The following is a 14067-nucleotide window of genomic DNA, read 5'->3' as shown; positions in this document are numbered from 1 at the left end:
AGGGACACAAGGGCTGTGTGGAGGACCCCTGGGTTTTGGCTTCTCCACACCAGGATCACAGGGCTGTAGGGCAGCCTTGAAACCTGAGCTTTGGTTTCTCCCATGGTGTAATTCTACCTCCACCGCAGCCAGACGCTTGCCTTGGGGAGGGAGCCTGTATCTGAGCCTGCCTCTGCCCAGTCCAGCCACTTGGGAGGATTTTCCAGCAGGCACCTGGCCTTTGCACCTCCCACCATCTCATCTTTCAGGCAGGCTCAATCCCAGGCAGCTACCGCAGGGCTGAGAGTTTGAGGCTGAGAGTTGGGTCTGCCATGAAGGTGTGTCCTCCACTGCCTGCGGGTCTAGCGTTGTTTGTCTGCTCAGCCCCGGGGAAGGGAAGGGTCCTGCTCAAGAGGAGCAGCATTCACACAGGGCTGATGCTCGATGCTATCAGCTGTCCACCCAGGTATCAGCAGGAGACACACTTGGGACAGCACAAGGGATCTTATTCCTCAACAAGGCTTAGCTGGTGCTTAGCTGAGAAGCTGAGATGTTCCCTGTGGATACACAGCCTGACCCCATCCCTCTGGGAGGTGTACCTGCACATCTCTGTGGGTAAGCCAGGCCTTTCTGGCAGCTCCCAAAAGAAGTTTAACACTCACAGGTCTTCAATAGAGGGGAGAACATGTTGGAACAAGTGACCCTCAGTCCTAAGGGGCTGTCCAAGCCCCAGTGACTGGAGCCATAAAGAGGACACAGTTACCCTTCAGGGGATATGGGCAACTGAGGATGAGAGAGGCTGAGATCCAGCTCAAGAGGATTTCCCAGCTGATCCAAGAAACACCCAGCCTAATCTGCTGGGTTACCTTGGGATGTCAGTTTGCTTCTTTGGGCTTTGTGGTTCCTCCCTGCAAAATGGGAATGATACTTGCCCCCTGAGTGACATTCCGGAGACCTGCAGATGCGGAGCCACCACCAAGACTTTGAGCGACCTGAGTCTAGCAGGACAATGAGTTAAACTGGGTTTGTGTTGACATCCTCTACAACCTTTCTGGCCCCTTTAACCAACCAGAACCACCCACCTGTAGTTACCCTTCACAACCCCTCACTAAAGAAGCCACAGAGGTGCTGTCAGACACAGGGTAATCACCACTGGTTTAGTCTGGGGGTTAAAAACTCTCCATTTTTGGTCTGTGGTTTCTACAGTGGCGGTGATGAGAAGCTGAGAACATTTTCGTTCTCTGCATGTGAACAGACACTCTGGCACGCTCAAGTGGCTCAAGGTTTCTTGAGCAAACAAGCAGAAAAGGCCTTCAGCCATTGGAAGAAGTTCTGCAAAGCTTCTCATTTGCATGCAGCAAGTAACATTCCTGTTGTGAAAGTGCTCTGCTGGCTTTGTTCCTCTTCCCCTCTACATGGTTGTTTCTTTTTAGGATTCCTGTGCACATGTCCAGGTGGCCAGAGGTCCTCAGCCCTCTACCTCATGACACCACCCTCCCCACAAAAATAATAGGTGCAACAGAGGTATTTCTGATTTTCCTCTGCCTTTCTCCTTCTTGTTGCCTGAGCAAAGTTCCCTTGGTATGGACAGGGGACCAGGAACAGGGGCAGACAAGGACAGGGGTAGCCAATGCTGGTACTGGACACCCATGAGACATCTCAGGTGCACTAAACCAAACCAACCCATTGCCAATGTGATTTGAACTAAGCTGGGTTAGGGAAGTGATTATCCTCTTAGAAATAGTGAGGCCACACCTTGAATATTGGGTTCAGTTTTGAGAGTCTCACTCCAAGAAGGACATTGAGGTCCTGGAGTGGGTCCAGAGACGGGCAACAAAGCTGATGAAGAGTCTAGAGCACAAGTCTTGTGAGGAGCAGCTGAGGGAACTGGGGTTGTTCACCCTGGAAAGAAGGAAGCTGAGGTGAGACCTTCTGGCTCTCTACAAAGTTCCTGAAAGGAGGTTGGAACCAGGTGGGGACTGGTCTCTTCTCTGACCAAACCATAGAACAAGAAGAAACAGCCTCAAGTTTCCCCAGGGGAGGTTTAGGCTGGACACGAGGAACGATTTCTTCTCCAAAACGGTTGTCCAGTCTTGGCCCAGGCTGCCCAGGACAGTGGTGGAGTCCCCATCCCGCGGAGATGTGCTGCTGCGGGACACGGTTTAGCGGCGACCTGCAGTGCTGCGTTAACAGTTGATGGTCTTAAAGGTCTCTTCCAGCCAAACCATTCTGTGATTCTATGACTGGGGCGGAGCTGAGCCATGTCCCGCTGATCCGAACAGGACCCACAGAACCGGGCTGTACTGAGCCGTTGCAGCTCGGGCCGTGAAAGGGTGGACAGGACCGGGCGCAGCCCTACCCTGCCGTGCCGTGCCGAGCCGAGCCGAGCCGGGCGGGGCAGGGGCGGAGCGCGGCCGCCCCGGGGGCTGAGCGGGGCTGTCCCGAAGGAACGGGGCCCTCCTTGCCGCCCGGCCCGGCCCAGCCCAGCGCAGCGCAGCATGTTGCGAGTGGCGTTGCTCGGCTCCCGGCTCTGCCGCGGCCCAGCCCGGCTCGGTGCCCCCTTCTCGGCCGCCGCCTCCCCCATCCCGGCGCCCAACTCGCAGCCTGACGTCGCCTATAACAAGGTAAGAGCCGCGCCGGGGGGCGCAGCTAGGAGCCGGCCGCTGCTCGCTGGTAGCCCCGGCTGGAGGCAGCGATGGCTTCCCAGGGAGCGAGCGAGGCTGGGGCGGAGGGTCCGGGGCTCTGCTGCAGCCCGCGGGGCTTGCGCCGTCTGCGGGGCAACAGCGGTGCGAGCCCGGTGCGGGGCTGGGGACAGTCCAGGGCAGCAGCAAGAGATTTGGGCCTAAAGTCTCGTGTTGCAGAAGATTTGGTGGAGAAAAAGCAGCGCTGGGTGCAGCAGCTGGTGTGAGGACCTTCATTCCGATCCCCGGGGTTGTCTCGGGTGCCATCTGTACGGCAACCAAAAAGCAAACTGCACGAAGGGAGGGGCATGTGCCTGGCTGGGTGCTAGTTGTCCATGTAGAACAGAGCCGGAGCTCCTTGTGGAAAGCACCATCTGACCGTCCATGCAGGGTTGTGGAGGAGGGTGAACCTTCCTCTCCCAAACCACTCAGCCACTCCTTCCCGCGGCCGTGGTAAGGCTGGCGGTGGTTGGCTGGATGTTGGGCACGTTCTTGGCGAGCAGTGTGATCTTTGCACTGACTCTTTCTCGCCATGGACCTGAAAAAAAACCAAAATCCACCCTTACTGAGGAAGAAGGAGTTGGCAAAGAGCTGCTGTTGGCGCTGGATTCTGTTTCAGAACCATGGGGAGCCCAACATGGGTTAATTGGGGCAGTGCTGCAAAAGCTCTAGTGCCATGTCATCTACACCTGGAGCATTTCTCACTCTTCAGTCTCTGAGGCTCCTGGCGTCCCTGCGAAGGTCCAGCCTCCAGCTTCCAGGTCTTGCAGGGACCTACTGAGAGGGGAACCACCCCCAAGTCACATGCAGTTAGCCAAGATAAGATTCTTTGTATAAACTTCAGGCTGTGTCTCTTTGTGTTCTTTTAGGCTAAAATATCTCCTTTATATCAGTGCACTTTTGGAGCCCACACAACTTAGTGAATCAGAGAGTCATTTTGGTTGGAAAAGACTTCTAAGATCATTGAGACCAACCACTAATAACTCTATCAAGTCTGGTGCTAAACCCTATCCCTCAGCACCACATCCACAAGTCTTTGAAACCCCTCTGGGGTGGGGAATTCAAGCACCTCCTTGGGGAGCCTGTTACAGTGTTTGAGAACCCTTTCAGTGCGTAAGTTTCTTCTAATATCCAGCCTGAATCTCCCCTGGCACAACTTGAGGCCATTTCCTCTTGTCCTGTTGATCATTCCATTGGAGAAGAGACCAGCCCCTACCTGGCTCCAGCCTCCTTTCAGGGAGTTGTAGAGAGCCAGAAGGTCTCCCCTCTGCCTCCTTCTTACTCCAGGCTGAACAGCCCCAGTTGCCTCATCTGCTCCTCACCAGACTTGTACTCTATACCCTTCATCAGCTTTGCCGCCCTTCTCTGAACCCACTCCAGGAATCCTTGTTAATTAACCAGCCTGCTTAGAAGCCATCACCCAACTAAAGCTCTTGCAGATTTCCCCTAAGCCTGGCTCTAGGTTTTAACCCAGCTTTGCTGTTTCCCTTGCAGATTTTCATCAACAACGAGTGGCACGATGCAGTCAGTAAGAAAACCTTCCCAACTGTCAACCCAGCCACAGGAGAGGTTATCTGCCAGGTTGCTGAAGGGGATAAGGTAAATGTTCTCTTGGTGAGATGGGTTTGTTTTCCACGTGAGCTTGCAGAGGAGGACACTACCTCACCCCTCACCAAGGCAGCTCTGCCCAGTGCCATGTTTGCAGTAGTAAGTGACCTATACAAACACCATGTCAAGAGCTCTCATGTTCTTCCTTGACTACTGCTTGCAACATAAACCCCCAGGCTTTGCCTGTTACCAGTGGCAAGCTGGGACTGGAAAGGGCAGAGAGGAATGGGGAGCAGTCATGGGTGGGGGTTACTGGGGCAGGCAGGGGTGAAGGCAGACAGCTTTGTGGTGCTGTGGATGCTGTGCTGGTGGTGTGACGCAGAGTTAGGGTAGTAGAGGAGACAAAAGGTCAGGATTCCCCTGAACAAATCCCTTTCTGCAGTGTAAAACTGTCCCAAGCCCTAGGAAATTTGAAAAGACAAGAAGAGACAGAGATGGTGAGGAACAGACTCTTGTAATCATTCCCTGCTTTATGCAAGGCCCTCCTAGGAGTCTGTGGCAGAGCTGTTCTGGTGTTTCCCAGCAATTTTGGGTTCTTCTTACAGTCTGGAAAGCTGTTTTTGTTGCCCAGGGGAGGGGTGAGGGAGGGAAACCCTTTGTTGTTTGCTTGTCTGTGGCAGACTGGCTTGTCCTGGCGAGACCATTACAGCAAGCCAGAACACAGAACCAGCCAGAAACCAGCCAGCCAATGCCCTGACAGGACAAAATGATGGATCAGAAATGTCTGATCAGGGAAAAGAAAACTCTCTTGTAGACTGTGCTGGTGAAATCAAGTCCTGAAAGTGTGTCAAAAGCACACTTCTAGAGCTTTTCCCACGGCTTGTTCTAGGCTGCAAATATGAACCTGGCAGATGAGATTGTGGAAATAACTTGGCAATATTTGTGCTCCACATAGCTGAGGTTACAGAGGGAGTAAATGGAGGTGGGGGCTGCATGGTCTTGCACCCATCTGTTTCTCCACCACTTCTGCTCCCTCTTCCCCATAGATGCAGCCCAGGCAGTGCCCAGGTTGATGCTTGTAGGGCAACTGGCCCAGGGGCCCCAGCCCTGGCACTGATAAGCGTCTTGGCAGCATCTTGACAGTGTCTGCAGCTGTCAAGGCTGCAAATTCTTGCCCTCAGCAAGGTGCCATCTGTATGGAGGTTGTTTTCTTTTGGAGATCAGGGAGTGCTCCAGCTGCGATAGTGGGAGCTGGTTACTCCTTCCTCACCCTCCTGCCTGTACTTCTCTGCAGGCAGATGTGGACAAGGCCGTTAAGGCAGCCAAGGCAGCTTTCCAGCTGGGCTCTCCTTGGAGGAGGATGGATGCTTCTCATCGGGGGAAGCTGCTGAATCGTCTGGCTGACCTGATCGAGAGGGACCGCGCTTACCTGGCGGTGTGTATCAGCCTGGGCTCTCTGCTGGGCTCCCTGACTGCAGGGATGGCTGGTTCATGCCCAGGGGGTGTGGTGGAGACTTCAGCCACAGCTAAAGCTGTGAGAGAGAGCCCAGGTGGATGGGGAAGTGGTTTGGGGAAGCTGAAAGCAAAAAGGCCAACACTCAGAGCTGATCCAGACTTCAAACTCAGAGTCTAATCTAAATCTCTAAGCCTAATTCTCCTCTCCTCACTCTTCAGGTGATCTCTCTGTGTTTTGTAGGCACTGGAGACTCTGGATAATGGCAAACCCTACGCCATCGCCTACCTGGTGGACTTGGACATGGTGGTCAAGTGTCTCAGGTAGATGTGAAGGCTACAGGGACAGCTCAGTAACTTTTTGTGCTCCACACTTGTGCTCAGATGATCCTCTGCTCCTGCAGAGACCAGATGCTGCTGATTGAAGTAGTGTGGGTGACAGGGCTGGGTCTGACTTGATGGTTGCATCATTTTCCTCTATTTTGCTAAGAATGAGGCTGAGATTCCCGTGACTTCCCAAAGGACTTTTGTCACATATATGATTCTCCTTTGCTATATACAGGACTTGCTCTAATGGAGGTGATCTGGGTTACAGCAAAGGAATGAGAGAATTTATGTTGCATAAAGAGGAGAGAGGCAAAAGTCTGTATTTACTGTCCTGTGTTGGTTTGTGTGCTGTGAAGTGACTGAAGGAGGGAGTAAAGGGAGCAGCTGGAAGAAGTCTCTCTTATTTTCTGCTGTTATTTTATATTCACTGACAAAACTTCCTTGTTGGCAGATACTGTGCAGGCTGGTCAGATAAATTCCATGGCAAAACCATCCCCATAGATGGAGACTTCTTCTGTTACACAAGACATGAGCCAGTGGGAATTTGTGGACAGATAATCCCAGTGAGTAAAACCCAGCAGCAGTCCCACCAGGCAGGACCGGGGCAGGGATTGTCCCACTGTACTTGGCACTGGTGAGGCCACACTTTGAATCCTGGGTTCAGTTTTGAGCCCCTCACTCTCAGAAGAACAGTGGGGGTCTGGAGCAGGTCCAGAGCAGCACAATGAAACTGGTGAATGGTCTGGAGAACAGGGCTGGTGAGGAGCAGCTGAGGGAACTGAGGTTGTTCAGTCTGGAGGAAAGGAGGCTGAGGGGAGAACTCCCTGAAAGGAGGTTGGAGCCAGGTGGGTATTGCTCTTTTCATAGAATCATAGAATCAATAAGGTTGGAAAAGACCTCAGAGGTCATCAAGTCCAACCTATCACCCAACACCCCATGACTGACTAAACCATGGCACCAAGTGCCATGTCCAATCCCCTCTTGAACACCTCCAGGGACGGTGACTCCACCACCTCCCTGGGCAAGGTATCAGTGATAGGAGAATTGGGAATGTCCTCAAGTTTCACCAGAAGAGGTTTAGGTTGGATGTTCAGGAAAAATTTATTCACTGTAAGAGTGGACATTGGCAGGCATTAGAACAGGCTGCCTGTGGCAGTGGTGGAGTCCCCATCTCTGGAGGGGTTTCAAAGCCTTGGAGATGTGGTGCTGAGGGCCGTGGTTTAGTGGTGACCTGGCAGTGCTGGGTTAGTGGCTGGACTGGATAATCTTAAAGGTCTTTTCCAACCTTAGTGACTCTGATTTCAAGAATTCAGTGTTACCATGAAGAATTGTCCTAAAAAGCACTGCTTCCTCCAGTGGTGAGGAAAGTTACCCATGCCCCAGCTGGGAGGCCTGTTCCTTTGCTCTGGCAGTGGAGAACTACCTGCTGATTTATGAGCTCTGAGTAAGGTTTACTTTGTATACAGAATTTGAACCCCTTTACAGGAGTTACATAGCTGTGAACCACAGTGAACTTTAAACTATGGCCTAGCACAAACCCCAGACCTCTGTGTGATAGCGAAATGAGGAGGTCTGAGTAAGGTTTACTTTGTATACAGAATTTGAACCCCTTAATAGGGTTTATCTGGCTCTGAACCCAAATGACCTTTAAACTACTGCCTAGCATACAACCCAGACCTCTTTGTGATGAAGAAATGGACAGCTGGTGTGCAATGGAGAGTTCTTTGGCCATGATCTTAAGGAAGGATCAATAACTGCTCCCATGCGTGATGCAGCTGATTTGAAGCTCACTGGTTGCTTACTGATTAATTGGAAGCTTTCAGGTTCACTCCAGTAAACAACCTCCTTATTTTTCAGTGGAACTTCCCCTTGTTGATGCAAGCATGGAAACTGGGACCTGCCCTGGCTACTGGGAATGTGATTGTGATGAAAGTGGCAGAGCAAACCCCTCTGAGTGCTCTCTACGTGGCTAATCTGGTCAAAGAGGTGAGCCAGAAGCTGGGTTTCCATCATAGGTGGAGGGATGATGCAGCCACACTGGTGAGCTGTGGAGGCCTTGTGATGGGAGCACAGAGGGGCTGTCTGCTCTGAAGAAAGGCTGGATTGTCTTGGCTATTTTAACATTTGATTTAGGCAAAAAAGCCTCCTTGTCCTTGTAAATGTGTATGCAGAGGACATAAATCTTGATTGGGGAATGACTTTTGGAGGTTCAGTTAAATAACAAGGTTCAGGGTGATTAGAAAAGTAACAGAGCTCCAAACTGTGCTTAGGGTGTGGGGTGGAGAGAGGAGTTGTCCTGGCTGTTTCTAACTGCACATTCAAACTAAAGACCTGGGAAATGAAAGTGCAGCAGCAAAGGCTCTGTTCTTTGTGGGAGGCTCCTGAAGCATTACTAACAGATGTGGGTAGGTGAAGTCCTTGGTTTGGAAAAGGAATAATGTTGCTCTCTCCTGCTCTGAATCAACAGGCTGGGTTCCCACCAGGTGTGGTGAACATCATTCCTGGCTATGGGCCCACTGCAGGTGCTGCCATCTCCTCCCACATGGACATAGATAAAGTGGCCTTCACCGGCTCCACGGAGGTGAGAGGGTACCTTAACCCCTAAGCTCTTGGGATGTGGAGAAGATCTCATTGCTGTGATACCTTTTTGGCTTAGACACTGGAGGTGTCTTGGCTTCCCCACTCCTTTTTAATACAGCTGACTGCAGGGTGTGACATTTCTTTTTGCTTTACGTAAGACTCTTTTTAGTGCCTCCTTTGTGATGTTTTCTGTTGTTTGCCCTGAGCTGCTTCTTACTAGAGGTGAAACTGGGCAGAAGCCCTGACAATGAAGGGATTATTATTAATCTGCTGACAGAGATCTAAACCCAGCTGCCCTGACAGGTGTTGCTGGAAGTAGGAGCCAATTCTTGATCGTTCTGTTCTTCCCATGGTGCAGGTTGGGCATCTGATCCACAAGGCTGCAGCAGAGAGTAATCTGAAGAGGGTGACTCTGGAGCTTGGAGGAAAGAGTCCAAATATCATCATGTCTGATGCAGACAGTAAGCACCTGCTGGCATATGTTTGATCTGTACCTTCTGTATTGGGTATCTGCAGGCAGAGCTGGAGGGGAAAGGAAACATCTCTGGTGTTGTGGGAGCCTCCAGTTCTGGCACCACCTGGCTGCCCTCACCCAGTGCAGTCTCCATGCCTCCCACTGTAGCTGCTGTATTTGTGTCTCAGAGCTTCTCCACTCCCACTTCTTTCCCAGTGCTGTGAAGAGGTTCAGTTATCAACAAACAAGAATTGTTTCAGTATCTCACTCCAGCCTTAGTTCCATTTTTGTTTCCATTTCTTTCTCTTTGTGTGTGCCACTCTTCTGCTCTTAGGAAATTCTGGTTCCTTCATCTCCTGCTTATAGACTGGTTTTGGGTCTCAGGGAGCCAACACAGATGCTTTTAACTGGGGTTGTTCAGTCTAGAGAAAAGAAAAGGGGGTTGAGGGGAGACCTAATTGCTCACTACAGCTACCTAAAAGGAGCTTGGAGCCAGGTGGGGGTTCTCTTCTCCCATGGAGCACTCAATAGGACTAGAGGGGAGATTTGGGTTGGATATTAGAAGAAACTCCTTCACTGAAAGGGTTCTCAAACATTGGAAGAGGCTCCCCAGGGAGGTGGCTGAGTCATCGTCCCTGGAGGTGTTTCAAAGCCATGGAGATGTGGTGTTGAGGGACATGTTTTAGCACCAAACTTGGTAGAGTTAGAGAATGGTTGGATTCAATGATCTTAAAGATCTTTTCCAAGCAAAATGATTCCCTGGATCTATGAATCTATATGGCAGTAAGGAGGGAAATTCTTCTAGATCTAAACCAACTTGTCCTTAATACCTAATCATTTCAAATGAGAATTGCCTTGGATTAGTTTCAGGGTTTTTTGGCCTAGTATGGGATGCTTCACTAGACTCCCAAATAACCTAAATGGAACTTCTGCCCTGCCAAAGCATGGAAAAGCCAGCTGAAGGGTCTTTGTACCACAGGCTCTCCAGCTGACACCATGACAGTTGTTCAGAACAAGCCACTTACTCACTCTGGTTTGGCTTTGTGCTCATTTGTTTTCTCTCTTCTCCCCAATCACAGTGGACTGGGCTGTGGATCAAGCCCATTTTGCCCTCTTCTTCAACCAAGGGCAGTGTTGCTGTGCTGGATCCCGAACCTATGTCCAGGAAGATATCTATCATGAGTTTGTGGAGAGGAGTGTTGAGAAGGCCAAGTCCAGGGTAGTTGGAAACCCATTTGACTTTAAAACTGAACAGGGCCCTCAGGTAAGAGCCTCAGGAAATGTCCTGAACTGTTATCTCATGAAATAATCCCAATCTTGAGTGGATGGATTTGGCAGTGATGGATTAATGGTTGCACTCAATGACCTTAAAAAGTTTTTCTTCCAACCTAAATAATTCTGTGATGGAATCATTGTGCATCAGTTAATTAAAATGAAAGGTATCCTTGAGTCTCTTGATTAATCTCCTTTGAACTGGGCCCATTAACTCCTCACTTGTGCAGGAGGGCAAGGTTCATTAGCAGTTTTGATGATTTGAAACCCCCCACTTGATGCTGAGAGTCAAAATTCACCATCTCTCTTTGTGGCTGGCTTGGCAACCTGTTAAAATGGGGAACTGCCAGAGCACAGTTGTGTGCACAGCAGGTTGTAGTCCAGTCTTATTTTGCCTGCAGTGAAGGTGAAGCTGATCTGTCTGTCCTCATGGCTGTCAGGTTGATGAAGAGCAGTTTAAGAAGATCCTTGGATACATTAGCACTGGGAAACGTGAAGGAGCCAAACTGCTGTGTGGTGGCAACCCTGCTGCAGACAGAGGCTATTTCATCCAGCCAACTGTCTTTGGTGATGTGCAGGACAACATGACAATCGCCAGAGAGGAGGTGAGATGAGACCTGCAGCACCTTCTGTCTGTCAGCTTCTCACTTCTTCATCCTTTTGCCCCTGCTGATGGAAAAAACCCCAAGCCTGCAAGCTGTGAACGTTTATGAGCTGTGAAACTCAGCTCTTACAAAATTACCTCATGAAACTTCCCTCCAGATTACATCCTGGGCGCTTCATGCTATGGGAAGTGGCACTTTGATGTTCTCTGTGACTTCTACCATACATCCAAAACTCCACCATCGACCTCAGCCTCCCCTGTGATTAATTGACACAGGGTTTCACATGCTGTGTTTTGGATCTTGCAGATCTTTGGGCCAGTCATGCAGATCCTGAAATTCAAAACGATTGAGGAAGTCATCGAGAGAGCAAACAGCACCAAGTATGGCCTAGCAGCGGCTGTCTTCACAAAGGATATTGACAAAGCCAACTACGTGTCACAGGGCCTGAGAGCTGGAACAGTTTGGTGAGCCTCCACCCTTCCTTCTCCCTAAACTGCTGGAAGCTTCCTCCTGTGCTGCCCTTTCTCAACTACATTTGCTCTTGGACAGCCTGGCCCTACTTTGGATACAATTTTGCATGCACTTCACTGTCTGTAATCTCAGACCTTCAGTTGTAGCAGTAACTGTGGGTAAAATTTAGGTGTATTAAGATTCTGTGCTCCCATGGGATGGGGAAAAAAATCCTCACTGCTGCAGCTGGCAGTGCCAGCAAGTGCCAACAGTGATTAGATCCCTGAGCACGTCTGTGATGTCCTGGCTGCTGCAGTGGATGTTCTCTGTGTGCTGAGGCTATGCCAAAGTCAGTACTTCAACACCAGTTTGCTGTTCTAGCACGAGATTGTGGAGATCCAGTGTCTCACTGGCTTTGTTTCGATGGTACTGAGTGAATAAACAGGTACTTTTGACAGCTGTCCTCTGAAGGAGGTGTGAGTGGCAACCTGGATGCTTGATCCTGTGATAATGAGAGATGTGAATCGATTTCAGGATGTTCTGTGTCCTGGTTGATGAGGGTAAGGTTTCAGTATCGATTAGTTCTGTGGGCTGAGAGGACTGACAAAACCAGAAATCCATCTTGGAAAGTCAGCTCTGGGTGAACAGCCCTGATGTCTTGTGTGCTGCCACAGGGCTCTTCCATCCAGCAGTTCTGAAACCACAGGCACTGAGTTCTTGTTTCCATTTCAGGATAAATTGCTATAACGTGTTTGGTGCACAAGCTCCGTTTGGCGGCTACAAAGCTTCTGGGAATGGCCGGGAGTTGGGAGAATACGGTCTGGAGGCATATGTAGAGGTGAAAACTGTGAGTATCCCTGTGTCACATCTGTGCCTGTTGCTGTAGGCTGGTCTGACACTTGCAGTCTTCTTTCTAACACTTTAAACAAAATTGGAGCTGTGCTTTTCCCAGACTCACGGAACACATCTGCTTGGAAAGGACCCTCAAAGGTCATCTTGGAAGTCAGCAGGGACATCTCCAGTGAGAGCAGGTTGCTCAGGGCCCCATCAAGTTTGACCCTGAATGTCTCCAGGGATGGGGTCTAAACCATATCTCTGAGCAACCTGTTCCAGTACCCCTCATTATGCAGCACTTACTCCTAAGTCCAATCCAAATCTCCCCTGCTCCAGTTTCAAACCATTGCCCCTCATCTTATCACCACAGGCCCTTCTAAGCATTCCCTCCACAGCCTTTCTGTAGGTCTCCTTGAGATACTGAAATGCAGTGAGCACAAACACAACTCCATCCAACTGTGTTTAAAACAGAAAGCTGGTCTTGGTTTAAACTGCTGGGGAGACAAGGATATGTGACCCAAGAGATGCCCAGTTCCCTGCACAGCTTGGCACTGTGGAGCTGTTTCTCACTGTAATGAACAGAAGCGTATGGACCCCTCTGGGTTTATCCCATGGACGAGAGGAAGAGCGTGTGCTGGGGGTGTGTGGCTGATGGGTAGGAGCTTCTGGTGGTAGGAAATGGCAGATGAACACTGGGCACTCATCACTTAAGAAAAGGAAGCCAAGCAGTGACCTCCAGTGCTTAATGCTGCTCTCCTGAGTTTATAGCAACACTCTTGGGCTCATGTGCAAGGCCAAGCTTGCTGGTGTTGGGCAATCCTGTCACCACAGGCCAAGTAACTTCCTGTAGACACAAGGGCTGTCACATTGACTGCTTCCAGCTGCATTGCCTAAAGAGTGACAGAGCTGTTGGGCAAGAGGCGGTTAGCCTGTGGCCCCAGAGTTACAATACCATGTAATGGTTGAGGGCCTCCAGCCTGTGACTGGTTTGATACAGGAGCTCCCGGTGAGAACAAATGTGACTGCTCCCACTTCTCAAAGAGCAGCATCGCCTCTGAAGCCATCCTTGGTGTTGGCTCTCTCTTTGAGCCTTCCAGATAGGTCTCCAAGCTGATCTCAGCTGCTGACTGGCATATGCTGTTCTCTGTTTCTGGCTCTCTTCTACAGGATGCTGCTGCCTCTGGGCCTTCAGGTGAATACAGCTGAGCATTGCCTCCAGGAAAATAACTTGTGACTGTTATTTTGTTTTTCTAGGTGACGACCAAGATTCCCCAGAAGAACTCCTAAAGGACAGCAGCCTCTCCTTGCTTTGGCAACATCTATGCAGCTCCATGAGATACAAAGCGAAGGCACCTATCCTTAATGCACAAAACTTAGGTGGAAAATATGTAACTGCATTAAGAAATGTTTCTTTAGAAGGTGCCTGAGGAAGCTTTGTTAAACAATGTTACTCAGCTTTATCTTTTTGAACTACCAAATACAGTGAGTATTAATGCATTAAATGGGTGTAATCCTCTTGCAACTGTATCTGATGAGTATGCTTTTTTTTTCCCCCTGAGATGTGATTGGAATATTTGTCTGGTTTTATAACAATTCCTTCTTAGCTTGCACAGCTAGCTCCATCCTCCTTGTGCTTCACACCTAGCACATAATATCCTTATGGGAGCAAGTGAACTGAGACTCAGCTGTGCAACTGAGCAGGAGCAACCTCTCAGTGTCAATCTCTGAGGTAAAAGTTTGGAGCAGAAAAAGAACAAACTGCTCTCTTTGTATCTCCTCACAATAAACAGTGAAGTTAACCCAGCCGTGTTGGAAGTTTGTGTGAGTGAGGGGTGGTGTATGTGTTCATCCTAGAGAAGAGGAGGCTCAGGGGAGACCTCATTGC

At 50.1% G+C, this 14067-nt stretch overlaps 1 protein-coding gene across 1 annotated transcript; it reads left to right on the top strand.

Annotated features, from left to right (window-relative positions):
• The first annotated feature begins 2460 nt into the window (after window positions 1-2460).
• On the top strand, window positions 2461-13709 carry ALDH2 (aldehyde dehydrogenase 2 family member). Its single transcript, XM_068163382.1, has 13 exons — window positions 2461-2603; window positions 4155-4259; window positions 5503-5643; window positions 5905-5984; window positions 6439-6550; window positions 7845-7973; window positions 8455-8568; window positions 8926-9028; window positions 10101-10285; window positions 10734-10898; window positions 11205-11362; window positions 12081-12195; window positions 13437-13709. The coding sequence occupies exons 1-13, from the start codon at window positions 2478-2480 to the stop codon at window positions 13467-13469; spliced, it is 1566 nt and encodes a 521-aa protein (XP_068019483.1). The 5' UTR covers window positions 2461-2477; the 3' UTR covers window positions 13470-13709.
• Window positions 13710-14067: the final 358 nt, after the last annotated feature.

Source organism: Melanerpes formicivorus, unplaced genomic scaffold (assembly GCF_026170545.1).
Source record: "Melanerpes formicivorus ecotype bairdi unplaced genomic scaffold, bMelFor1.0.p_v2 SCAF_72, whole genome shotgun sequence".
Classification (NCBI taxonomy): domain Eukaryota; kingdom Metazoa; phylum Chordata; class Aves; order Piciformes; family Picidae; genus Melanerpes; species Melanerpes formicivorus.
The sequence above is the reverse complement of the archived record's forward strand: the minus strand, read 5'-3'. Positions and strand labels throughout refer to the sequence as shown.